Source organism: Corylus avellana, chromosome 7 (genome assembly GCF_965113065.1).
Source record: "Corylus avellana chromosome 7, dhCorAvel1.hap1.2, whole genome shotgun sequence".
Lineage (NCBI taxonomy): Eukaryota > Viridiplantae > Streptophyta > Magnoliopsida > Fagales > Betulaceae > Corylus > Corylus avellana.
This window is the reverse complement of record NC_142496.1, coordinates 17,602,119-17,629,198: the sequence shown is the minus strand read 5'-3', so window position 1 is coordinate 17,629,198 and position 27,080 is coordinate 17,602,119. Positions and strand designations below refer to the sequence as shown.

The 27,080-nt window shown below is 32.8% G+C and overlaps 2 protein-coding genes across 2 annotated transcripts; both read right to left on the bottom strand.

Annotated features, from left to right (window-relative positions):
* Positions 1–768: 768 nt before the first annotated feature.
* LOC132185645 (alpha-galactosidase) lies at positions 769–15,528 on the bottom strand. The gene is made up of 15 exons (XM_059599407.2): positions 15,138–15,528; positions 11,927–11,985; positions 11,698–11,754; positions 11,587–11,621; positions 11,231–11,334; positions 11,066–11,141; positions 10,912–10,970; positions 9,769–9,834; positions 6,960–7,043; positions 3,091–3,155; positions 2,829–2,911; positions 2,544–2,634; positions 2,271–2,320; positions 2,030–2,170; positions 769–1,088 (listed from the first exon to the last, which is right to left on the bottom strand). Exons 1-15 carry the CDS (start codon positions 15,329–15,331, stop codon positions 1,002–1,004), a joined length of 1,251 nt encoding a protein of 416 aa, XP_059455390.2. The 5' UTR covers positions 15,332–15,528; the 3' UTR covers positions 769–1,001.
* Positions 15,529–17,334: 1,806 nt separating this feature from the next.
* On the bottom strand, positions 17,335–26,843 carry LOC148584600 (alpha-galactosidase-like). The gene is made up of 7 exons (XM_088518529.1): positions 26,623–26,843; positions 18,345–18,403; positions 18,142–18,198; positions 18,027–18,061; positions 17,671–17,774; positions 17,506–17,581; positions 17,335–17,410 (listed from the first exon to the last, which is right to left on the bottom strand). The coding sequence occupies exons 1-7, from the start codon at positions 26,841–26,843 to the stop codon at positions 17,345–17,347; spliced, it is 618 nt and encodes a 205-aa protein (XP_088374655.1). The 3' UTR covers positions 17,335–17,344.
* Between the last annotated feature and the right edge of the window lie 237 nt (positions 26,844–27,080).

Sequence of the window (27,080 nt, the reverse complement as noted above, 5' to 3'; positions counted from 1 at the left end):
CGTTAAAAAATGGATGGAATCTAGATGGAAGGTGTATCTTGGTCTTTCAATCGACGACAAATACCACCTGTGATGTTTTTTTGAAAGTGAGGTAGCTATTTGATTTTGGCTCTTCTCATAGATACTAATCAGGCATTTAATCCTAATTTTTATTGAGAGATATGGTTATGTGGTAGTTTCTAATTGGTTTAACGTGTATTTTCGTTACTTTTATGGATGGAAGATTGACGGATGAACCATCTCCGTTTTTACCCTCAAACGAAGTACCACTAACGATATGAATTGAAACTGAGGTGATCTTTTGTAAAGTTTGTAAGGATCCGTTTGGGATTGCGATTTCAAAAAGTATGATTTTAAAATAGTGATTTTAAAATATATGATTTGAAAACATAATTTTTAAAAACACAGTTAAGTGTTAGGCAAAATTGCAGTGTAGCCTTTAAAATTGTACATTTTCAAAAAAACACTCCTCCTTACTTGCGATTTGAAAAACGCAGAAACTATGTTTTTCAAATCTCAATTTTTTAAAAACGCAATCCCAAACAACCAATTTTTTGTGATTTGGTTTAAAATCGCACTTTTTGTATATGTCGCAATGTCAAACGCACTATAAAGAGTCAAAATCACTTAACACAACAAAAAGAAAGGAAAAAGTCCACATACCTCTCTCAAACTACCACCCAACTGACAATGTACCTCCCAAATTTTCAATTGCGACAATATCCCCCAAAACTACCAAAAATTATCGATGTTCCCCGCGGCTAGCATGAAAAGTATTCTTAAAAGAAAATAAACCAACTTAATATGGATATATATTCTAATATCATGCATGAAAACTTTGACAATTCACAAATTTCATTCTGTTTATGACTTGAATTAGATAACTTATACAGTAATCCTTTTAAACTAATTAACACTTAAATCAGTACAAGTACATGTATAAATATGAAGCCTTCTTCTCTTCTCTTGTATTCCAGCATCTTCGTTGGGTAATAATATCTTTAGTGGGGAGTTAGAACATACATTTTACAAGCATGGGACTCTAGATTGGCAGAGAGTTGTCCCTTCACTGATGATTTTGTTGAATGCTGCACAATTCAAACAATTAACCTCTTAGAAAATAACACTAGAGAATAATATAGGAAAAAAATCATATTTAATTTTTGGGTTTTCATCTGATTTTGATTTAGTATTTAGGTTTTCAGTTCCAAGAATAAAGTTCTTAAATTTTGCCCAAATTTAAAATATATTCCTTTATAACTTTACAGTCATAATTAACAGTTTCTCATATGTCACATGTATCTCATTTGACACATTAATGTCTATCTCAACACTCCAATGCAGTGCCACATCATCGGAACCAAAGTCTTTTGTTATTGTTTTATATTTTTCTAAGTTTTACATGTTAGGTTGATTTTTTTTTTTTTTTTTTTTTTGTGGGTTTATATATATATATATATATATATATATATATAATTTTATGAATGACTTAGCACTTATTAAAGTAGCATTGCATCATGATTTGTCAAATGAGACATGTGATAGATGACAAATCATTAACTTTGATAGTAAAGTGACAGATAAAGCTTATTTTAAATTTGGGCAAAACCTAAAGATTATATTCTTGAAATTGAAAACTCAATGATGAAATTCAAATCATATAAATACCAAGGAGCTAAATATGACTTTTTTTTTTTTTTTTTTTTTTGAAATAGTATATAGAGAGAGAGAGAGAGAGAGAGAGAGAAAGAGAGATATTAGGGGTCAATATTTTTTTTCATATTTTGTCCATCTCATCTTACAAATGAACCATTAGATTTGTTGACTTATGTAAATCCTACATAAGTCAATGGTAGATCCCACAAATCTAATAGTTGATCTCTTGAATTTATAAAAAAATATAGGCCAAATATGAAAAACTTATTCATCCTAACATTTCTCATATATATATATATATATATATATATATATATATAATACCTTCTTGCAATTTTAGAAAATAATAATATGAATTGGATATATATCTTACCGCCCATAAATCTCGAGCAGTAACAACAGTTGCTGGATTAAGGCCAATATCAGACCAATGAGCAGTAACCGTAGCCTTTGATGGACCTCTGTTCCACAGGATTATTGCTACCTTTTTATTACTGAGTGAACCAGCCCAAACCTACAATTTTTTATTTACAAAATTATCTTATAATAATTTCATTTTACATGTTCCTCTTCAAATTTCAATAATAATGAAAAATAAGATGACAAAAGCTTACCTCCAAATCCCCATCCTTCTTAACTTTTTTCCCTTGAACTCCAAGTTTGTCTGTCCAAAAATATAACTGATAAGAAATATTTAAAAAAAAGAAAAAAAAAAATCAATTTCCCCTATTTTCAGAAGAGCAGCTGTATTTGTTGTTTACCTTGATGGCCGTGAAAAAAAAAAAAAAAAAAAAAAAAAAAATTAATATTTTAATGCAAAAAAAAAAAAAAAAAAAAATTGCACATGGCGTGCTGAACACGCCGCGTGCTGTTTTCATTCACCCTACCTTGATTAACTGCAATAACTTCCTTGTTGCTTAGTAATTCCAATGTCACATTTTGCAATGCTCGAATATCACATCCGATGAGTAAAGGTGCCTACGAACATCAATAGTACGGTTAATATTATTTAGTAAATTATTATATAATTTGATGATGTAGTAGTGAAAATCAGCTCTTGAATCAACACTTATAAAAAAATATTTTTACTGTCACGTCATCTCAATTGTATAATAGTCTATTAAATAACATTACTTTAATTTTATTTTTGAAATTATTTGTGAATAGGGTACCTTAGCTAATGCCCATATGCTGAAATGTGCACGATATTCCTCCGTTGTCATGCCGCCATTTCCAACTTCAAGCATGTCGGGATCTGACATCAATTGGTGACACAATGGTCTTACTTAACCCTTAATTTGTTCAACATAAATCTAATTGTTTAAATATTCCACGTCAGCTCAGTTGTAAATAAATTATATAAGACTTTGAATTTTTAAATTTACCCAAAGTTTGCACATATATTAAAATAATAATAATAATAAAGTTAATTACCATTCCATCCTCCAGGTTTAGCATAAGATGCCCATTTGTCGTTTTGATCCGCACGAGATGTCATGCTGAGAAGTGAAAAGCAAGTAAATGTTTTTGTCCCTATGACTCAATATATAATAATAAACTCGTTTTATCATTTACGCTTTTCTTCTAGATTTTTTTTTATTATTTCATTAATTATCGGCCGTCCAAGTCAGTATAGTAATAATTAAGTAATTAACAAAGAGGTATGTATGGTTGTGCTTGATTTTTTGAATAATGGAATTTTTGACTCTTCTATCAATGAGACATTCATTACTTTAATTCCAAAAATCAATCCCCCTACGCGTATCACCGAATATCGGCCAATCAGCTTATGTAAGGTCATTTATAAATTGATAGCCAAAGCATTAACAAATAGGATGAAGAATGTGCTGGCTCATATAATTTCCCCAAATCAAAGTGCATTTGTTCCAGGATGATTAATAATAGATAATATTTTGGTGGCATTTGAAGCTCTTCATACCATGGATTCTACATTGGCAGGGCGGAAGGGATACATAGCACTAAAGTTAGATATGAGCAAGGCCTATAATCGGGTTGAATGGGCCTTTCTAGAGACTATGATGAGAAGATTGGGGTTTGCAGCAGAATGGGTGGAGAAAGTGATGACATGTGTTTGTACAGTCACCTACTCAATTCTCATTAATGGTCAACCCTGTGGGAAAATAGTGCCATCTCGGGGTATACGGCAAGAGGATCCACTATCACCGTACCTTTTTATATTATGTGTGGAGGGACTCAGCACTTTGTTGAATAAGGCGAAGCGGGATGGGCGGATCACAGGACTCCCTATTGCTCGAGGAGGTACAAAGATAAATCATCTTTTGTTCGCGGATGACAGTGTGCTATTTTGCCGAGCTAGTATATTGGAATGGTTTCGAATCCAAGAAGTTCTGGAGGTATATGAGAAACCTCGAGCCAACAATTGAACCGCAATAAGACTTTAATTTTCTTTAGCAAGAATACCAAGGAGGAGGCTAAAACTTACATCCTAAATGCCGCTGGGGTGACTTCCACAGCTAGGTATGAGAAATATTTGGGCTTACCGGCATTAATTAGAAGATCAAAGGTGAGTGCTTTCACAAATATTACTGGGAAAATATGGGAACGCATAAATGGCTAGAAGGAAAAGTTCCTCTCCCAAGCAGGGAAGGAAGTATTATTGAAGGCAGTGGTACAATCGATCCCAACATACACAATGAGCATATTCCAATTGCCAAAGACGCTCTTTAAAGATATTAATTCTATGATGGCTAAATTCTAGTGGGGGCACAAGGTGAATGATTCACGAATTGTGTGGATGAGTTGGCACAAGATGGGAATGGCGAAGGAGAGTGGCGGAATGGGGTTTCGTGACCTGGAAATGTTCAATTTAGCGCTCCTCGCTAAGCAAGGGTGGAGATTATTACAAAATCTGGACACTCTAGTTGGCACCATATTTCGGGAAACATATTACCCCCAAGGGACTTTTTTGGAAGCAAACTTGGGAAGGAAACCCTCATACGCATGGCGAAATATATGGAATGCAAAAGGGCTTCTCAATGAAGGCTTACTATGGAGAATTGGCAATGGAAAATCGATCCGGATATGGGAAGACCGCTGGCTGCCAACCAAAGGATCACATAAAATCCAATCTCCTATCCAAGTGTTACCTAGAGATGCCAAAGTGAGTGCCCTTCTCAATTTGGACACTAGCTGGTGGGATACGGAATTGGTACAAAATGTTTTTAACGAAGCCGAGGCAAGGGAGATTTGTGGCATGGTGGTATGTCCCAATAATAGAAGCGATAGACTGGTTTGGGCAGGGGGAAAAATGGTGTGCTCACAGTGCGAAGTGCTTATCACTTAGCCAAGGAAATAGGGCAAAGGGAAGAAGGGAGCTGCTCTAAAGATAATATGCTCATGGGGCTGTGGAAAGGGATATGGAGAATAAAAGGAGCAAGTGTGCTTAAAACATTTATGTGGCAAGCATGTAATAATATTTTGCCTACTAAGGAGCTGCTGTACAAGAGGAAAATTGTTCCAGATCCTTTATGTCTGAATTGTGGATTGACAACTGAAACAGTAGGCCATATCCTTTGGAGTTGTCCCTCCGCCAGAGATGTGTGGACTGAATGCTCTCCCCAACTCAATAAATGCACTAATGAAGCTAATTTCCTTGATATTATGGCCCTTTTGATGGAAAGACTGGATGCGGATCAGTTGCAACTCATGGCGGTTATTGCAAGGCAGATTTGGCTTAGGAGGAATCTGGTCGTGTTTGGGGGGGTTTTGACTAACCCGAGAACTCTGATACATTGGGCCAAGGATCAAGTCGATAACTGGTGCAAGTTCAATAAACGAAGACCAAAGAGAGAGGTAGGTCAGGCACCAGCTTCTCCTATTGCTTGGATCAAACTACCATTGGGCTATGTGAAAATCAATTGGGATGCTTCGATTGACAAGAGGTGGAACAAAATGGGTGTTGGCGTACTAGTTCGAGATCATGAAGTAAAAGCCATAGCTATGTTTTGTAGTAGTAAGGCATATGTGCAGGATCCATCCATGGCCGAAGCATTAGCTGTCTGGGAAGCGATGAAGCTGGCACATAGAATGGACTTGCAATACATCGAGCTCAAAGGAGACTCCTTAGAAATAATCCAACTATTGCAAAAGGAAGGAGGTTGTTGGTCTACATATGGGCAGGTTGTGAATGATACAAAGGAGAGACTGAAACATTGGCCAGAGTGGAGAATCCAACACGTTCGCAGAACGGCAAATGGAGCAACCCACCAATTAGCCAAGCTGGCTCTCGGGTATGACACAGCTCAGGAGTGGCGGGAGGTCTTTCCTCCTAGTGTGCAATACATTTTAACTAAGGAATGCTAAGCTTTTGTTTTATTATGAATCCCATTTCAAAAAAAAAAAAAGTAATTAAATTTACTTCTTCTTACCTGCTTAAGCTTTTGTGATAACATATAATTTAACACAAGTCAATTTATAAATTACTTTAAAGAAAAAATTATAATAATTCAAACATTTTCCTTTAATTTATAAAGAAGAGAAAATTACACTTTACCCCCTCAAAGTTTGAGGCAATTTTCAATTTGACCTCTAATTTTTCAATTTTTACATGCACCCCCCCAAACTTCTAAATTTTTGCAATTCGACCAATTTTATCCAAAAATTCTCATATTACCCCTATTTTTTTATAATAATAAAAAAAAAACTAAAAAACTAAAAAAAAAAAAAAAAAAAAATTGGGGTGTAAAAATGGCCAGATGGCCAAAGAGCCACCTTGAATTTTTTTAAAAATTTTTTATAATAAATTTTAAAAAAAAATTTTAAAAAAAAAATAATGGGCAATATGGGAAGTTTTGAATAAAATTGGTCAAATTGCAAAAATTCGAAAGTTTGGAAAGGTGTATTGCAAAAATTGAAATATTGGAGGTCGAATTGAAAATTGTCTTAAACTTTGAGGGGGTAAAGTGTACTTTTCCCTAGAAAGAATTGATAAGATTTTACAAACTCCACAGTAAAGTAGAAACTAAACTATATTATACAATTTTTTTCTTTTTTTAAAAAATAAAATAAAAAGACTGGCGGAATAGATCAATTCTAGTTATTCTACTTGAGTGTGACAATAAATTCAATAATAGCACATAGCTAATAATTGCACATGAAACACCTAGATGGTAGAAACCACAAATCATTCCCTCAAGTCTGACTGAGTTATAGCATGACCTAACCCCATTAACACATTAGTAAAACTCAAAACAACTAATACTAATAGGATTCACGACCCATTTTTGATATTCATTATAAATGAAAACTAAATTTTATCTTACCTGTTCCAATTGTCTTCGATGTCACCTGTTGTTCTCCAACTATTCCCAACACTTGCGGCCCAAGTGGCTGGGTCTTCTTGTCCCCTAAAGTTGGTAACAAATTAAATTAAGAAGAAAAAAAATGTGGTCACCTATATCTTTACATGATATAATCACTTGAATGCCAAGCAATGGAAGTATACAAATTAGATAAATGACATTTAGTAGACTCTCATACAACTGCTATACAACCAAAAATGAAGGCATAAAGTATTATGGGCAGGGGTCAAGGTATAAGCTTAGGGAAAAAAAAAAAAAAAAAGGAAGGACACAAATTTCCTCCAAACCAGTCTGGATGAAATATCGTCCAAGCCATTTAAAATAGTGCCAAGTGTCTAAATATTTAAAATGCATATTAAATTCTTAACGTTATTAATAGTAGTTTACTAATTTAGACTAAATTTAATATATATTTTACATGTTTATAGACATTTGGCACTATTTTAAATGGGTTGAAGCTTATTTCCTCTAGTTTTGAGGAAATTTTTGTCCAAAAAAAAAGGGGCCATGCATAAATTTATTATTATTTTTTTATCATCTAAAATGGTGGTTCAATAACCCAAGAAAATCCCTAAAGTGATTAGGTACACGCTAGGGTATAAACTATAAAAAAGAAAGAAAAAAAAATTATAAAACCTCAAATTAAAAATCACACGAAGAAAAAGTAACAACCATGAAACAAGAATATAGTGAGTTTCAGCCGCGTTTAAGATAAAAACAAATTACTTTGCACTACTTCTGTGTTGCAAATTGCTTTTTTTTTTTTCTTTTTTTTTTTCATTTGTTTTTTGTTTGGAAAATTAAATAAGTATAGAAAATTAAGCTCTAAACTTCAAATTTTAAGATTCTTGATTTTGGACTAACGAGATGTGTAGCACCCCAGATTTTTAAAGTCTTATTTTAGAGATATTAAATTGATGCTATGATTATATTAATATTCATATTAGGTAATGGCATTTACTTTGAGGTTGAGATATTTATTGATGATATTAGGTAATAATATTTATTCTTGAGGAACTTATTAGATCTTATGAATATTATTGGAATGAATATTGATTTGAGGTTATTATATCATGATGATGATTTTATATTGATTATTTTATTGGGAGATTTAAGAGATATGATAATTGATGATTGATTGGTATAATTTGGAGTATGATTGTAATAATTGGTGATATAATAGGATAGTAAATGGTAGGTATAAGGATGGTAGAATAAGAAGGTAGAATAGTATAGGGTTGGTGAAATAGTATAGGGTTGGTAGAATAGTATAGGGTTGGTGGAATAGTATAGAGTTGGTGGAATAGTATAGGGTTGGTGAAATAGTAAAATAAGGGTATAATTGTAAATTGAAGGTAGAATAGTGTTTGATTTTCTCCTATAAATAGAACTCTTCTCCTTCACAATTTTCACCACTCATCTCCTCTCCCATCTCTTGCATATATTCTTCCTTCTTCCGCTTTTTACTCGGTCTTTCTTCTTTCTAAGAGAGTTTAGGAGAGAGAGAGAGAGAGAGAGAAAGTCAGTGAAGGGATTGTTATGGGTATGGACCAACTGCAGCAGAACGGGTTTCAAGTAATTACTTTTGATGATCCATTCATGTAATCCACTGTAAGTATTCTTACTTACTGAGTATGATATTGATATCCAATAATACGGATTTTTGTGGTTTTATAACTTGTCTAGCATTTTGCTATATATGATTCAACAATGATTTATATTGTCGGAAATCAATTGACTCACTACTTCACAGTTTTTTGTAGTGCTTGCAGGAATGGAAAATCAAGGTAATTATGCAGTTGTGATTAGAGATTCATATTGAGATGTACAGAGATTCCAAATTGGTTAAGTTTTGTCTAGAGTTTAGACTGTCGGATAGATTTGTATAAATGCCTTGTACGACATAGCTTTGGGTATTTTTGTATAAAGAAAAGTATTTTAACAGTATTTTTTTTGTATTGATAATTACAGTTTTTCCGCTATATGAGATTGTTAAAAGATGTACAACAAAATGCTGAAGAAAGATAAAATTTAGTAGGTAGGGCCAAATCTCAAATGGGTAACTAGTTTAATGGGTTAGGGCCAAAAGTAAGGTTATTACAATTTTTAATGGGTAAGGGCCAAAAGATTTGAGAATGAGTAACCAACTTTTAGGTTTTAATGGGTATGGCTCAAAAGATTTTTTGGGTAGGAGCAATAGGGTCAAAAAGTTTAGTGGGTGGAGCCAAAACTTTTATTGGGTACGGCCGAAAACATTTATATGTAGGGCCAAAAAAAATTGTGGGTAAGGGCAAATATTTTTTTTTTCTAGCTTGGGTAAGGGCCAAAGACTTAAAAAAACTAAAATTTGACCTTTAAATTTTTTTTTCCTCAAGAATTGAGGGGGGTCATAGCGTATACCAGCACCCCTCTTTCCATTCATGTATACAACTATGATGATGTGGCAATAAATATCAACTATTAATTTTTATTTTTACAAGCCCTTGTTGATCTAAAGGTTGATTTGCATTGCCACATCATTATAGTTGTATGACAGTCGTATGAGAGTCTATTAAACAAAAGCACCATTTTTTTTTAGCTAAACTATACTTTTGATTGAATGATATATAGGTCTTAATTTAGTTCCCAAATTTTCAAAAATAAATAAATAATAAAATTATACATATATCTCATGGAACTTTGTATAAACTAATTTTATGTGAATATCATAATATTATATATAAGTAGAAAATAGTGGTTGATGCAACCATATGCTTAATTATCTACTCACCATTCGCATAGAGAAAAGAAGATGGGTCGCCCAGACTTCAATAATGCTTTACTCATTGTCGGATACCTTAAAAAAACACCAAAAAAAAAGAAGAAGAAAAACTGTAATGCAATCCAAATGTTTACGCTATAAATCATACTTTTATCTCACATTGTGTGGTTTTTAGAACTTCTCTATTGAATTGAGAATTAAAATAGAGAAATATTACAAATTACACCCGCATTGCACTCTTATCTCATTGAGCTAGTAGTGCCTATCAAACTTTATGTTTTTTTTTTTTTTTTTTTTTTGGAAAAAGTATACTTTACCCTTCAAAGTTTGGGGTGATTTTCAATTCGACCTCCAATGTTTTAATATTTGCAATGCATTATCCTAAACTTGCAAAGTTTTTTCAATTCGACCAATATTATTCCAAAATTCCTATACTGCCCCTATTTTTTATTTTTTATTTTTTATTTTTTATTAAAAAAAAAAAAAATCGGGGTGGGTCTTTGGCCTTCTGGCCATTTTTGCACCCCCAAATTTCTTTTTTTTTTTTTCTTAATAAAAAAAAAAATTATGGACAATATGTGAATTTTGGGATAACATTAGTCGAATTGAAAAAAAATTTGCAAGTTTGAGGGGGTGCATTGCAAAAATTGAAACATTGGAGGTCGAATTAAAAATTGCCCCAAACTTTGGGGGTAAAGTGTAATTTTTTTATTTTATTTTTTTCGTTTAACAATGATTAATCCAAAGACTAATGGACACTGCAGCCCATTAAAACAAATATGTAGTATGCATCATTACTCATTAGAATATGTGTGCATATGTATACACATTGAAAAATGCTAAACATCCTAAATTTTTATTCTAAAAGTTAGTTCTCAAATGATGTGTCACCATCCTATGAGTTAGTGACACACTTCCCAAAATAATCAATCTCATGAGATGGTGACACATCATTTGGGAACCAACTTTTGAGAAAAAAAAATTTTAGAACGTGTAACACTTCTCATACACATTTGTACGTATACGTATACATATACCCACAAAAGAAATTAATGTAAACTGCATAAAATGGAAATTATTATAATATTTTCTTAATATGAACTCTGAAATTAAACTGACTAAAGCCATGCATAGTATAAACTCAATTAATACCTTTTCTTTGGACTTGTGCCATCATCGTTACAATTATCATACTTCAAGTAGTCAACCCCCTAGGTATATATAGGATAAAATAATGAATTAGCCAAAATTTAATTAATTAAATAGAAGATCGAATCAGTGATCAAAGAAATAATTCAAATCTTACCCAGGAAGCAAAAGTTTTTGCATCTTGTTCCTCATGGCCTAGTGATCCGGGCATAGTTTTACTACAAGTTTGAGTCCTACAAAAGAAGATCAAGAAATTAAGAATAAAATTGAAAACTTGAAATAAATGTTTTCTATTACAAACAAAATAAAGTAATGGTAATACCCAGCATCAGAGTAAATCCCAAGCTTCAACCCTTTTCTATGGACATAATCTGCTAATGCCTTAATCCCGGAACCAAATGTTGAAGCTCTCGGCACCAAATTCCCCTGCCACAATTCAAATTTATTATAAGAGAACATAACATAAATTTCTAAAAGTATCATATGTTTCTTGAGCACGTGAGAATCACATATAAACTTTTTATTATTATTATTAATACTATTAAAAAATCACGAGATATATACAATTAAAAAAATATGTGTTCTCACATACTAAGAAACATATGATACTCTTAGAGATCTACAATCTGATTGGTAGGAAATTTTTGTCTCGAGCAATATAGTAAACATATAGAATACCCGAGAGTCTCGATTAAGCTCAGCCCAGCAATCATCTGAAAGGATATTTAAAACGACAGTGGATTAGCATGTGTTAAGTAATAAAAATACAGAAATGAAGCACAAGCGTACCTAGGTTTATATACTTGTATCCTAGTTTCGAAAGTCCGGTTGACACCATTGCATCCGCTGTAACCACACGAATTTTACAGTATAAATTATAAATTGACGAGTGTGTTTTTTTTTTTTTTTTTTCTAATTAAATGAGAAAAGCGTTACAAGGATGGAAAAATAGAAATTGAGAAGTTTAATTTCTGTGTGTCAATTTTTTATAAGTGGGAATTAAATTAAATTAAGTTACCTGTTTCCCTAATCAATTTCTCCTCAATCTTACACTGGAAGTGGTTCCAACTATTCCACCTGATCAACATTAATAATGATGGCACATGACCAAACATAATTAAAAGAATTAATTGAGCAATTGAACTCCATCTCCAATTTCCAAATATATGATTGTTATTTTTCTTCTATACATATATAGCCATGGGAATATCCAAAAAAGATTAAGAGCCTGTTTGTGATTGTATTTAAGGGGTCTAAAAGTGCTTTTAACACTTAAAAAGTCTGTTTGAAGAAAAAAATACTCGTTTGGTAAAAAAATTAAAAGCCCTTTTAAGGGTCTAAAAAGCCTAAAAACTGTCAAAACGTATTTTTGGCAAAAGTTTAAAAATAAAGCTTTTGTTCAAAAGCTCTTTTTGACTTAAAAGTTCTATTTCTCAAATGTAATCCTAAACAGGCTCTAAATCTATTCAATTTCTCGTATACATTATTTAGATACCCAAAAAAAAGAAAAGAAAAAGAAGGATTCTATTTTATATTAAAAATCAACATTAGAAGGCATTTGAAAATGGGGTTAAGACTCTTTTTACATAAAAGAGCAATTTTTTTCTTTTCATTTTCACATATTTGTTGTCCAACTTACTGATAGATTTGGATAGACAGAACGAATTGATACCAAAATTTTGAAAAACAATTTGAATTGCATTGATTTAAAGTTTAAAGACAACAATAGTGTCATTTCAATTTACTCTCTACTAATAAGTCTTCAGGTCCTTCAATTTTTAAATTTTTTTTTTATTTTTTTTATTTCAATTCTTTTTGTCAAAAATGGTCTAGAACTTGAGATGTGGCCATTAATGCCATGTCAATACTTTTGCCACCTCTGGCGGTGGGGTGATCGCCGGAGGTAGCCTGCCTAGCTACTCTTAATTGACATATGTACCTTAGATTGTAGGAATGAAACCTTGAAATGGAGATGATCCATTTAGTACAAATTATGAGGGCAAAATAGTATTTTCAAGAGGGTAAAATGGTCTTTTCAAATTTAGAAAGACCATTTTGTCCTCCTAATTTGTACAAATCCAATCCTCGGATCCTTTTTTTAATAGATTGTAGGGATATCAAATTTAAAAAGACAATTTTACCCTCCTAATTTGTACTAACCCGATCCTTGGATCCTCTTGATATCTTGTAGGGATGTCAATCACCTTTGACCCCAAAGATAATTTAGTGATCGTTTTACTAAGGAGATGGTACTTTAGCATTTCTTTAGGAGGGGAAAAGATAGTGCTCGAGTCCCTGTCACTGGCATTTTATTCTTTTGAGGATAAATGAAGAGAACTAATTAAGTCTATTATAAAAGAAAAAAAAAAATTCTGTAAATTTAAAACTTGGCTATGTAAATCTATTAATATCAATATCAATATAAGGGTGCGTTTAGGAGTGTGTTTTTTAAAAAATAATTTGCGATTTTAAACCAAATTGCAACTTTAGGGTGTTTGGGATTGCGATTTTAAAAACGCAAATTTTAAAATCGCAAAAAAATCTACGATTTCCATAAGTTGATTAGAGGGTACTTATTTGAAAAAGTGAGAATTTAAAACAAAATCACGATTTTTATTGAAAAATATATTTGACGCAATAGTTACCTTTTTTAGAACGGAAATGAAAAAAATACCAAGAATACCCACCTAAAATATATTAAAACCCTTCTTTTCTCTTTTTTTTTCTTCATCCTCTTTGTCTTGTTCATCATTATTGGTAATTTGGTTATGAAACCGCAATTATATGCTAATGTTATCCAAACACTCAATTGATAAAAAAAATACTTTTAAGTATGTTTTACCAAACACCTATGCGATTTTAAAAACACAATTTTTAAAAACACAATATTTAAAATCGCACTTATTGAAATCGCACTTTCAAACTGCCATAAGAATCTTTCAAAATATATATAAGAAGAGATAAGCATTAAGTGACGTGGATGGCACGCCAGAGAAATCTTTTTCGTTTTCAAAAACTTAAAAGCTCCTTCTTGGATACGATTCTTGCAAGATCTTATTAAAAGCACTGGTCAGCAGTTTGGTGAAATGTAACCATTAGTCAGAGTCACACAGTCGACACATAAATCTCACTTACGCGTTATGTGTCGGCCGGACAAAAAAATGATGTTATTGCTAAAATATATGGAAAAATACATTTTATTCTCTAAATTATTCATTCATTTATACTTTTAATTTTAATGTTTAAAAAGTTATACTTTATCCTCAAACTTTTAAATTATTGCAATTCTACCATTTAAAATTTTTTTTTGTTGAAAAACAAAAATTAAATTAAGAGGTGACCGGCCACCTAGGTTGGGCTGGGATGGCTTCGGCCACCCAGACCGGCCACCCCTCAATTAAAATTTTTTTTTTTCCTAACTTGGGATAGGGGCATTTTGGACAAAAAAAAAAAAGTTAGAATGGTCGAATTGTAACAATTTAGAAGTCTAGAGTGAATAAAATATCACTTTTTAAACATTGAAGTTAAAAGTACAAATAGATAAATGCTTCATAAGGTTAAAGTGTATTTTTTCCTAATATTAGTAATATATATATAACTGATATAGAATCGTGTACCAACCAACATATCAAAAAATGACAAATAAATAAATAAATAACTTATTACAAATATTTATGCTAATAAAAAATATAAATGTTAATTATTAAAAAAAATAATTTCAACATCAAAGTATCCATCCATTTCATCGGCCCCTCTATATTACAGATGTGACATGCAGAGTCTTGCACCCGGCTTTTAAGTCAAAAATTGGACGCACGGTCATTGATGGTTAAACTACACAATATTCTCTCACACTATTTATTTTATTTTATTAAAAAAAATTAACATTAAAACATTCTCACTTTTATATCATATCATTCACTTTTTATATCACATCATTCATTTTTTATTATTATTTAAATAAAAAAAATATTCACTATAAAATAAAATTTTTCATTTTTTAATACCATTTTTTCATTTTTCTATGTCAATTATTATTTTCGTTTTTAAATAAATAAGTTTTTTTTAAAAAAAAAAAAAAAAAAAAAAATTAAACTTATTATTGATTGTAATGCATAGGGCATAAACTTGAGGGGAAGAGGATGGTAAATCAAAGTATATATGCAGAGACCAACAACAGAATTGTACGTTAAGATAACTAAAAAGGACAAACAGATTAAAGGGCTTACCCCATTGGAGGGGTTTTACCAAGTCCATTTGCCAGAAGATTTCTTCGGATCATCATCTCCTTTGAAATATTGGATCCCCTGCTACTCGCCTGCAGATGGGTGTACCGTGCAGAAGCAGCAGCAGCTCCTCCGCCGCCACCCGAGAGCAGAAAGATGCATAAGGCCAGGCCCACCGCCAAAGATAAATCAGCCATGTGGGGAAGTATCGATCGAGTATATATATATAGCTTAAACCGAAACACAAGATCAGGAACAAAGAAGAAGCTGAAGAAGAAAGCTTTGCAGTGGTCGACAGTTCATGAAAGCAGGAGTACACGAAGGAATATTAATTTATAGTAAGATAATAGAGAGCAGGGTTGGTCGTACAGCTCAGCAGGCTAAGCGCCTAAGCCAAGCGCCTAAGCCAATGCCAAAGCCAAAATTTGCCGTCTAATTAATTGTCGCCTTATATTATTTTGGCTGAATCTGATTGCCCGTGTCTCTTAAACTAGAATTAAAATCATAAGAATAATACCTACTTGTCTAGTACATATATCGCTTACTTTTCTTATATTCCTTAATCATATTAATTATTTTGCTGGGAAGTTGCCAATTAAGTTCCATTTTTTTTTCCTTTCTGCACTACCATATATTCTCTGGCTGACTTGACTTTGTAATTTTTGCTGGGAAGTTGCCAATTATACCCTTGGCTGACTTGACTTGTCGTATATTCCTTAATCATATTAATTATTTTGCTGGGAAATTGCCAATTAAGTTCCTTTTTTTGGTTTTTTTCTTTGATCGATATTGAATTTTCATCAGTTGCCGAGATAGACTAGAAAATGCCAGCTGTGAAAAAAACAAAAAAGAAAGACTTTGAATAGTCTTAGAAGATTAAATCCAATATTTGAACCAAAATCAAACTGCAATCGCTTCCTAAAAAGGAATTTGTATTGAAAATATAAAGGTGATATTTATAAGATCGAACCTTGCTGAGAGATCATTCTCCAAAAATGCCTGAAATTAATATACAGTCTACAGACATCGTTCCAGGTACGTAATTAACAAAATAAAAGTTTAATTTTTGCAAATGGCCGAATCAAGATTTCGACCTCTAATGTTTTAATTTTTGCAATGCACCCTCCCAAACTTGTAAATTTTTTTCAATTCGACCAATGTCATCCCAAAATTATCATATTGCTTTATTTTTTTTTTTATAAAAAAAATTAAAAAAAATATTTGGGGTGGCTACGGCCATCTGGCCATTTTTGCACCCCCAAATTTTTTTTAATTTTTAATTTTTATAAAAAAAAAACAAAACAAAACAAAAAAATTAGGGGTAATATGAAAATTTTGAGATGAAATTGGTCGAATTGAAAAAAATTTGCAAGTTTGGGGGGGTGCATTGCAAAAATTGAAACATTGGTGGTCGAATTGAATATTGCCCTAAACTTTGGGGGGGCTAAAGTGTAATTTTTCCATTTTTTTTTTTCAATTCGACCAATATTATCCCAAAATTTTCATATTGCCCCTAATTTTTATTTTTTATTTTTTATAAAAAAAAATCATAAAAAAAATTCATGGTGGCTCTTTGGCCCATCTGGCCATTTTTCACCCCGCACATTTTTTTTTTTTAATTAAAAAAAAATTAAAGGCAATATGTGAATTTTGGGATAACATTAGTCGAATTGAAATAAATTTGTAAGTTTGAGGGGGTGCATTGCAAAAATTGAAATATTAAAGGTCGAATTGAAAATCGCCCCAAACTTTAGGGGGTAAAGTGTATTTTTCCTTCTTTTTTTTTTTTTAACAAGGATTAATTCAAAAACTAATGGACACTGACACATCAGCCCAGTAAAATAAATATGTAGTATGTATCATTACTCATTAGAATATGTGTGCATATGTATACACATTGAGAAATGCTAAACATCCTAAATTTTTATTCTAAAAGTTGGTTCTCAAATGATGTGTCACCATCCTATGAGTTGGTGACACATTTCTCAAAATAATCAATCTCATAAGATAGTGACACATCATTTAGGAACCAACTTTTGAGAAGAAAATTTTATAACGTGTAACACTTCTCATACACATTTGTACGTATACGTATACATATACCCACAAAAGAAATTAATGTAAACTGCATAAAATGGAAATTATTATAATCTTTTCTTAATATGGACTCTGAAATTAAACTGACTAAACCATGCATATCATAAACTCAATTAATACCTTTTCTTTGGACTTGTGCCATCATCGTTACAATTATCATACTTCAAGTAGTCAACCCCCTAGGTATATATAGGATAAAATAATGAATTAGCCAAAATTTAATTAATTAAATAGAAGATCGAATCAGTGATCAAAGAAATAATTCAAATCTTACCCAGGAAGCAAAAGTTTTTGCATCTTGTTCCTCATGGCCTAGTGATCCGGGCATAGTTTTACTACAAGTTTGAGTCCTACAAAAGAAGATCAAGAAATTAAGAATAAAATTGAAAACTTGACATAAATGTTTTCTATTACAAACAAAATAAAGTAATGGTAATACCCAGCATCAGAGTAAATCCCAAGCTTCAACCCTCTTCTATGGACATAATCTGCTAATGCCTTAATCCCGGAACCAAATGTTGAAGCTCTCGGCACCAAATTCCCCTGCCACAATTCAAATTTATTATAAGAGAACATAACATAAATTTCTAAAAGTGTCATATGTTTCTTGAGCACGTGAGAATCACATATAAACTTTTTATTATTATTATTAATACTATTAAAAAATCACGAGATATATACAATTAAAAAAATATGTGTTCTCACATACTAAGAAACATATGATACTCTTAGAGATCTACAATCTGATTTGTAGGAAATTTCTGTCTCGAGCAATATAGTAAATATATAGAATACCCGAGAGTCTCGATTAAGCTCAGCCCAGCAATCATCTGAAAGGATATTTAAAACGACAGTGGATTAGCATGTGTTAAGTAATTAATAAAAATAAAGAAATGAAGCACAAGCGTACCTAGGTTTATATACTTGTATCCTAGTTTCAAAAGTCCGGTTGACACCATTGCATCCGCTGTAACCACACGAATTTTACAGTATAAATTATAAATTGACGAGTTTTTTTTTTTTTTTCCTAATTAAATGAGAAAAGGGTTACAAGGAGGGAATTAATTTCTGTGTCAATTTTTTATAAGTGGGAATTAAATTAAATTAAGTTACCTGTTTCCCTAATCAATTTCTCCTCAATCTTACACTGGAAGTGGTTCCAACTATTCCGCCTGATCAACATTAATAATGATGGCACATGAGCAAACATAATTAAAAGAATTAATTGAGCAGTTGAACTCCATCTCCAATTTCCAAATATATGATTGTTATTTTTCTTCTATACATATATAGCCATGGGAATATCCAAAAAAGATTAAGGGCCTGTTTGTGATTGTATTTAAGGGGTCTAAAAGTGTTTTTAACACTTAAAAAGTTTGTTTGAAGAAAAAAGTACTCGTTTGGTAAAAAAATTAAAAGCCCTTTTAAGGGTCCAAAAAGCCTAAAAATTGCTAAAACGTACTTTTGACAAAAGTTTAAAAAATAAAGCTTTTGTTCAAAAGCTCTTTTTGACTTAAAAGCTCTATTTCTCAAATACAATCCTAAACAGGCTCTAAATCTATTCAATTTCTCGTATACATTATTTAGATACCCAAAAAAAAAAGAAAAAAGAAAAAGAAGGATTCTATTTTATGTTAAAAATCAACATTAGAAGGCATTTGAAAATGGGGTTAAGACTCTTTTTACATAAAAGAGCAAATTTTACTGATAGATTTGGATAGACAGAACGAATTGATACCAAAATTTTGAAAAACAATTTGAATTGCATTGATTTAAAGTTTAAAGACAACAATAGTGTCATTTCAATTTACTCTCTACTAATAAGTCTTCAGGTCCTTAAATTTTTCAAAATTTTTTTTTTATTTCAATTCTTTTTGTCAAAAATGGTCTAGAACTTGAGATGTGGCCATTAATGCCATGTCAGTACTTTTGCCACCTCCGGCGGTGGGGTGATCGCCGGAGGTAGCCTGCCTAGCTACTCTTAATTGACATATGTACCTTAGATCGTAGGAATGAGATCTTGAAATGGAGAGGATCGATTTAGTACAAATTAAGAGGGCAAAATAGTATTTTCAAGAGGGTAAAATGGTCTTTTCAAATTTAAAAAGACCATTTTGTCCTCCTAATTTGTACAAATCCGATCCTCGGATCCTTTTGATAGATTGTAAGGATATCAAAATAGAGAGCAGGGTTGGTCGTGCAGCTCAGCAGGCTAAGCGCCTAAGCCAATGCCAAAGCCAAAATTTTCCGTCTAATTAATTGTCGCCTTATATTATTTTGGCTGAATCTGATTGCCTGTGTCTCTTAAACTAGAATTAAAATCATAAGAATAATACCCGGTTCGTTATATTGAAATACTCAAAAAGTGAAAAGACAAAAATATCATTCTAATATAATTAATTGGATAATATGAAGAGCATCTGTTCTTTCTTTCAAATTGGGTTGGAGAAATTTCCTTCAACCTAGTTTATAAAAGTGACAAATGTTTCTTAAACATGTGAGATTCATATATTTTTTTAATAGTAAGAACAAAATTAAAATAAATTTTATTAAAAAATTATATGCATCTCACAAGTTATTAAAAAAATAAACACATATTATTTTTATAGATTAAATTGAAAAAGAATTCTTCTAATTCAATTCGAAGGAAAGCTTTGTCCCTATTCGGTGTTTGTCTCACATGCTTATGTGTGCACACGTGAGGTAGCATCATAGCTTGGGCATGATGAAAGCTTAGAGTTGAAGGAAAGGGAACTTTGGCTAGTGGGTAGAAGTGGGGAGAGGCCAATGGAGATGGAGACAAGGCAAACTTAGCGGCAGCCTAAGCTGCTTAGGCATAAATGCCCCCCCGCATGATCCGCCGCCCCCTTAGTGGTCTCACTCCAGCGAATCATGCGGGGGCACAAAGTTTCCATTTTAATAATGCTCTCATCCATTATAATTTCCACAGAAGTTTCTTTTATACGGGGTTGGAAGAAATATTCTTCCACCCACATAAAATAGGAATAAGATTTTCTCTAAACTATTTTGGACTGAAAAATATTTAGTTAATGGTCAAAATTTCTTTAAAGAAATTCTGAGACCATAAATAAGATATATGTCACATTAATAAAAAAAAATATATAGATATATTATATATTTTTAAAAATAAATTATAAAATCAGATTATAAAAAATTAAGGGGTGGCTGGCCATCTAATTGGAGGTGGTCGAACCACCCCAGTTGGGGCTGGGAGTGCCTTCGGCCAACCCAGACCGCTAGTCTGGGGTGGCCAAAGCCAACCCATGGCTTCATGTTTTCTTAACACGAGAAACTTGTCGGAGTTGGTGGCGGCCGCCTATCAATTTTTTCTCAATTTTTTTCAACCTCCTTTTCTGGTTTTTTTTTTATTTATTTTATCTTTTTTCTTTTTTTCAACGCCTTTTCATGTTTTCCAACATACCACTTTCAAAGTAAACCTTAGTCTCCACCTGTTTTCCTTCTTTTTCTAAGAAGCTGAATGACCCACAACGAAGAGACTTCCTCACGCACATGACGGTTTACAGCAAAAGAATAAAGGGAAAATTACATTTTACTCTCCGAAATTGTACTACCTTTTTAATTATGCTTCAAATATTTTAAAATTGACAATGTACGCTAACAAAGTTTCTAAAATTATTAATTTCATGCAATATGATGTGTCATGTGTGCTTTAATTTGGACTGCCTAACGGGCAAGATTGTTGTTATTATTATTATTATTATTTTGAAGTAAGACGGCTTTAGACTTTTATTAATCAAATCAAGATGAAACAAGTTGCTTAGCAGCTCTCGGGGAATGGGGCAATATCTTGTAAAGGTCATGAGAGCAACCAAGGTAAGGAGTTGAGAATTGCAGAATGCTTGCTATTTGGTTTCTCTAAAGGCAACCATGACAATACCAAAACAGAGACATTTTGCAATCCTCATTCCACAGTGTGCCCTGAAGAGATGCTTTCTGATCGATATCCATACGAACCTTCAAGCACGATCTTAAACTCAAAGTACCTCAAGGCAGCACGACAATAAATGAATAGAATATCACAACAATAAATGAAAGATACTCATGCACAGAAGGCAATGCAATATTCGTGAGGATACTTGGCATGTATAGAATAGGGATCAGGCTTCTATAAATAATTATAAAATCCCAAGATTCATGGAAAGTTCCTTAAAGCTGTAGCCATCCGTGTATATAAGAGGAACATGTATCACGAAATGAGTACGAATGGAAATTACCTTTTCCCATCTATTTAAATTATATTTTCAAATACTTTCAGGCTTCATGAACATCCATTGCCGTGCAAAAGGGATGAAAAACAGTCTCTGAGTTTCTTGGGTTTCGTCTGGTTCACCAACTCTAACAAATAATCTCTCATTAAACTCTATGTTCTTTGTTGCATGCCATACATGACGCCAACGCTTGGATATAAAGCAATCTTGCCGCTTCTTTGAAGGGCAAGAGAGAGATGACAATGAAGAGGGTAGTCAGTCAACTTATTGAACATGTCCGAGTTCTTGCCATGGCTGCATATGTGTCGTCTATGAGTTTTCTTCAAAAAAGTAGTGCAAATGGCTATTTTAAACTGAGGGACAATGCATTTTACAGTTTGATCATACATTGCAAATTTTTAAATATTACGGTTTAAATTGAAAATGGGGTTAAGCTTCGAGAGGTAAAGTGCATTTTCACCTCTAAACAAACTCAAAAAGAGGATATAGAGCTTAAGTTACTGCACCGAGAGAGATAGAGAAACCTGTAATGAAGGGAAACGTAATCCACCCTTGTTTGGATTCTTTAGATGCTTGTGGATCTTCTTCTCTAGTTGTACTCTATGCAGAAAGATAAGGTCGTTCTTCCTAGTGTAGATTGAGGGTATTTTGAGAATAAAAGACCCTAAATACCAACCTACAATGCATGTGGGTCATTTTCCGTCACAAAAGACGGAACTGACTAATAGATAGGCAATTGCAAAATTTATAAACTTTTTTGCGGTAGAATAAAAAAAGTGGTACAACTTTAAAAGGGTAAAGTGTAATTTCCCCAAGAATAAACTCTCATGCACAAGAGTGTTTGACAAAAAAAAAAAATTATGGGTTTGGGCTTCGATCTTGAATTTGGACGCTAGTGTAATGCTCCAAAATCTGGCATTGATCACTCTAGTAGGGTTACTGGCAATTACCCCAGTTTAGCTAACTGGTAGCTAAATGGGGACCTGCCCCTCTAAACATCATCAAAGTTAAAGCATAGAAATGTGAAATAAATCTGAAATGTCTAATAGTCATCAAGGGAACAAGTATAATCCTCAATTTAAAGACACAGAGCAACTAATAGAAATACTAGCTTAAGCAAACCTGATAACAATGTGAAGATCATTTCTTAAGCAAAGTCCGTAATGGCAACTGTGCCACTCTTTGATTCTAGAAACAGGTTTTCTACAAAATGTAATAACCATATAAGTCTAAAGACTTAGTAAGTAAACCCTACAGTTGGGTACGACATGAGCCAGTTTATAGAATTAAACATGCAATTTGGTAAAGATTTGTAAGAGGTGTTGTCTCTGTTATACCCCATAAAAGTATTGTTTTGTTGATAAAAGATGATGTACTTCTAGTGGCAATTGCCTAAGTCTTTTAATGCAGAAAACTAATACTTTTATAGGTCATAACTATTATATATAGTCTGCCCGAGATATTACCCATTCTCAATAGGGTTGGCACTATCCCGAGGAACTTATAATACGATGCCAGTGTCCCAACCATTGTATGCTACCATCCATAACACTAGCAGCCCTACCGAGTTTGACCTTGGGTGACCCATGCTACTAATGATGTACATCTTATAGTGACCGGCTCGTTAAAGCTGTGCCAGTCACGAAATAATCATTGGATCCAAGGCCTATATATCACATCCACACACAGTTTAACCTTATAGTTAAGGCTATATAATAACCCCATGGCCATTATACCACATGTACCGGTGTACCATGTAATGCAATGCATCTTATTAGCCAGTTATTAAAGAAGTTACCAAGTTGTACAAAATATAGGCATGCTCATATCATACGCGTGTTCAGTCAGTTGACATATCACATGTTTTAAGGAAATTGCTCGTAAGTGTCTACTTACCTCGTGCGCTTACTCGAGTCCTTCGACCTCAAGAATCCTGCTATAACGAAATATGACATATCATTATAAGCAGTAGTAGAGAACTCATGCGAGGTTCCATTGAACGAAAAGAGTTGCTAAAAACCCTAGTATCACATATTTGGGCTAAGGGGTGATTGCCTTGCACTCTGGGCGAGTGCGCGCTCTCGAGGGTGAGTGTTTAGCTAGAGAGTTAAGACTCTTGGCCAAAAACTCCAAACTATGTTTTAGGCTTCTATCTTGAACTATGGGTTGGTACATCTCACCCTAGGCTCTAAATGGACACATTTAAGTACACAACATGCTATCATGCAAACTTTAAAGAAAGCAAAGGCGGTTGAAAGCTTTTAAAAATCATTCTTAGTTTTGTAAGAAAATGGGTGCAAGAGTTCACCAAAGCATTCTTAAAATGTGTAATACTAAGAAAGCCATAATAGCAGCATGAAGAGTAAGAAATGAACTAAAAATTACCTTGATGATGGCGAAACTCCACCAAGGCTCCCTCTTTCTTTTTCTGAATCACTCATCACTCTAGGGTTAGGGTTTCTTGTTGTAAGAAGAGGTTGAAGTCGAAGGAAAAGGTTTATATAGGGGCTTGGGGCGTGCTTTGGTATGAAAATGTGGAGAATATGTTAAAATTGATTTTCAGAAATGTCAGCAAGCATTCGGGTACTATTACACAATGGATAGCAATGGTTTATTCGTACGTTTGGGTATTACCTAATGGCTCGAAGACTGGTCAATAAGCGCTCGTGGTGGTCCCCTAGCACGCACTCACACTTAAGCTAACAGCGTATGCTCAGGTGGTCCCCTAGCGCGCGTTCGGCCAATGAGGGTGATTTTGGGTTTTTGCTTCAAAAAGTCTCAAGGAGTTGGGCTTCTTGGAAAAGGTTTTAGCTCTTTTGGTTTAAAGTCTTGTTTTATGGAGACATTAGGGGTTTTAGTAGGAGATCTTTAACCTTTTAAAACGGGTATTTTGTCGGGGTATTACAGCTAGAGATGGCGACTGCGTTGGAGAGGATCCTAGAGCGAGATCCAGGGAAGGAGGCTAAGTTGATGGTGGATTTGTTGTATTGTTACAAACAATTGTTAGTTGTTGGTCATTAAAATGATTTCAAATGTTTTACTGTTTGATATTAAAACATTTTCAAGAGTTTTAACGAGGAGAAAAAAAAAAAAAATCAGCATTAACAATGCACTTTACGATTTTGACTTCAGATTAATTGTCAAGTTTTATGGTTTTGATTCTTTGGAGTTATTACCGTTTGGCCATTTTGTTTTATTTATTATATTAGAAAATTCACTAGCACTCATATATATATATATATATATATATATATATATACCTAAAATGATGTTGTGACATCGGTTTTTTTTATTAAAAAAAAAAACAATTAAAAAAGTTAAAAAAATTTCTTTTAAAAAGCGTTTAGCGATTATTAGAGTTACTAACCACCAATTAACTACCTAGCGATTAGCGAAGGCAGTTGTTGAATTTTACTAGTTACCTAAGCAGTTACGGCTAGCGATTTTAGCCAATAAACGCTAACCGTAACTGTCTTTTCACCCTTAATATATATTGAGCTATCGAAAGAGAAATATATAAAAATAATTTATTTTCATTGCAATACTGTATAGATGTTGTAAAACACTTATTCAAGGCATAAAGCCATATTCTATTATTAGCTTTTTCTATACAAGATACTTTGAAATCCCTCATTGTTTTGAATTAAAGGATTGTTATATTAATCTTCGTTATTGGAAGTACTTCCTTTACGAAATTAGATGCTATAGTCTAATCCTGAAAGATTGCGTGTAAAGAGATTGGATCGTACCGAATTATGTACTCATGTTGTGATGGAGAAAAACATATAGGCATTACTAATTGTGTGAAGAGAATGCCACTTTGCTAAAATTCTTTCAGGTAAACACATGGTAAAAGGAAGAGATGTGATGCACGTGTTGAGGTGATCGGTTCTCACAACACCTAGTTGGTGAGTGGTGGTAACAGTCTATTTTGAAGGATCTTGAGTAAAATTATTTGCTTTGTTGTGAGTTCTTATACTATGATTCATATGTCTTTTTGCTTTCTTTTTTTTTTCTTTTTTTTAAAAAAAAAATTTTATAAGACAAGATATACAATTTCATTTATTAAAAAAAAAATCAAGTGATGAAAGGTGCTTCTTGATTGAATTGAAATTTCACTAATTACTTGAATATTGTATCTAATAAGTGAACGACCCTCTATTTGATTGATATATTTCAAATAAGAAATAGAATGTAGCACTTATGTTAGCTATGACATGCCAGATTAGCATGAATACTTTAAAAGTATTTATTAATTCATCATCTATATCATTTAGCTTTCAAGTTTTCCTGACATGATGGTTCAGAATAAAACAGATGTGATTATCGATGTCTCTATTGAGGCTAATTTGATATCTAATAAATTTATCGTATCATAAGAATTATACTATTGGCTTATTTATGAAAATGAGCCAATAATAGTTAATTATTATATAGCTGAGCTTGATACTTTATATATTTACTGGGACTTTAGTTGAAAAGATTTTATTTTACTATCTTGATAGAACTTGAGATATGCAACCCCTATATATATAAAATATATAAGGACCATGTTTAAAAATCACAAGTTGTGATTAGTATTTAAAAAAAAAAAAAAAAAAAAAATCAATGTTTCAGAAATTGTCAATTAACAGAAAAGAAAGAAGAGAAAATGACAGATCATATTTAGAGAAAGATAGGCTTATAGAAGTAATTTCTTAAAGCACTTGTGAGCTATTAATGGAATTTTATTTTCTTGTGTTTACTTGGTTTACTAATATTTGATATGATATATTTATACATGTAAGTCTTGGCTACATCAAGAAAATGAAAAGAAATGATGAATGCTATGGTTGTCAGTTTTGGGAGCAGCCCGAGCGACTTGTAATCCCCGATCAAGAACACAAAGTATGAAAACTGGTGAAATCGTTGTATAGATTAAAGCAAGCTCTTAAACAATGGCATGAAAAATTTGACAAGTTGATGTTGTCTAATACATATTTGATTAATGGTTCAAGTAAATGCATAGCAAGTTTTACAATAATGATGCAGGTGTCACCTAACATAACGTAGATGACGGGGGAGAAAGGGGGGGTAATAGTCTGAGGTCCTGGAAGCGGAAGGCCCATGAGAATGAGGAATCAACTGGTATGGAAATGGACCAAGCCGATGGAAAACGCAGTCTGGCATACTCAGCTATGGTGGAAAATCGTGGAACTGGAGTGAAGAAGGGAAGCATGGTGCAGGATCCTTGCGCAAATGAATTGGCAGGGCTGCAAACACAATGATTCTCCTTAGCTGGAAGTAGCCTGGAACTGTCGAGGCTTGAGAATCCCACTGCAGTTCGTGACCTTTTCCAGTTGGTGAAGGAGAAGAAACCCATTTTTTTGTTTCTTATTGAAACAAAAAGTTATAAGAATAAAATGGAAGGCTTACGTATGAAGTTGGGATTTTCATGATTATTTTCTATTGACCCTGTTGGGAGGAGCGGTGGTTTAGCCCTTCTATGGCATGATGATGTTGGCATAATAATAATAAAAAAAATTTCATACTGCATATCCATGCAGAGGTCCTATCTAGCAAAGGATTATGGTATTTAACCGGGTTTTATGGTAATCCA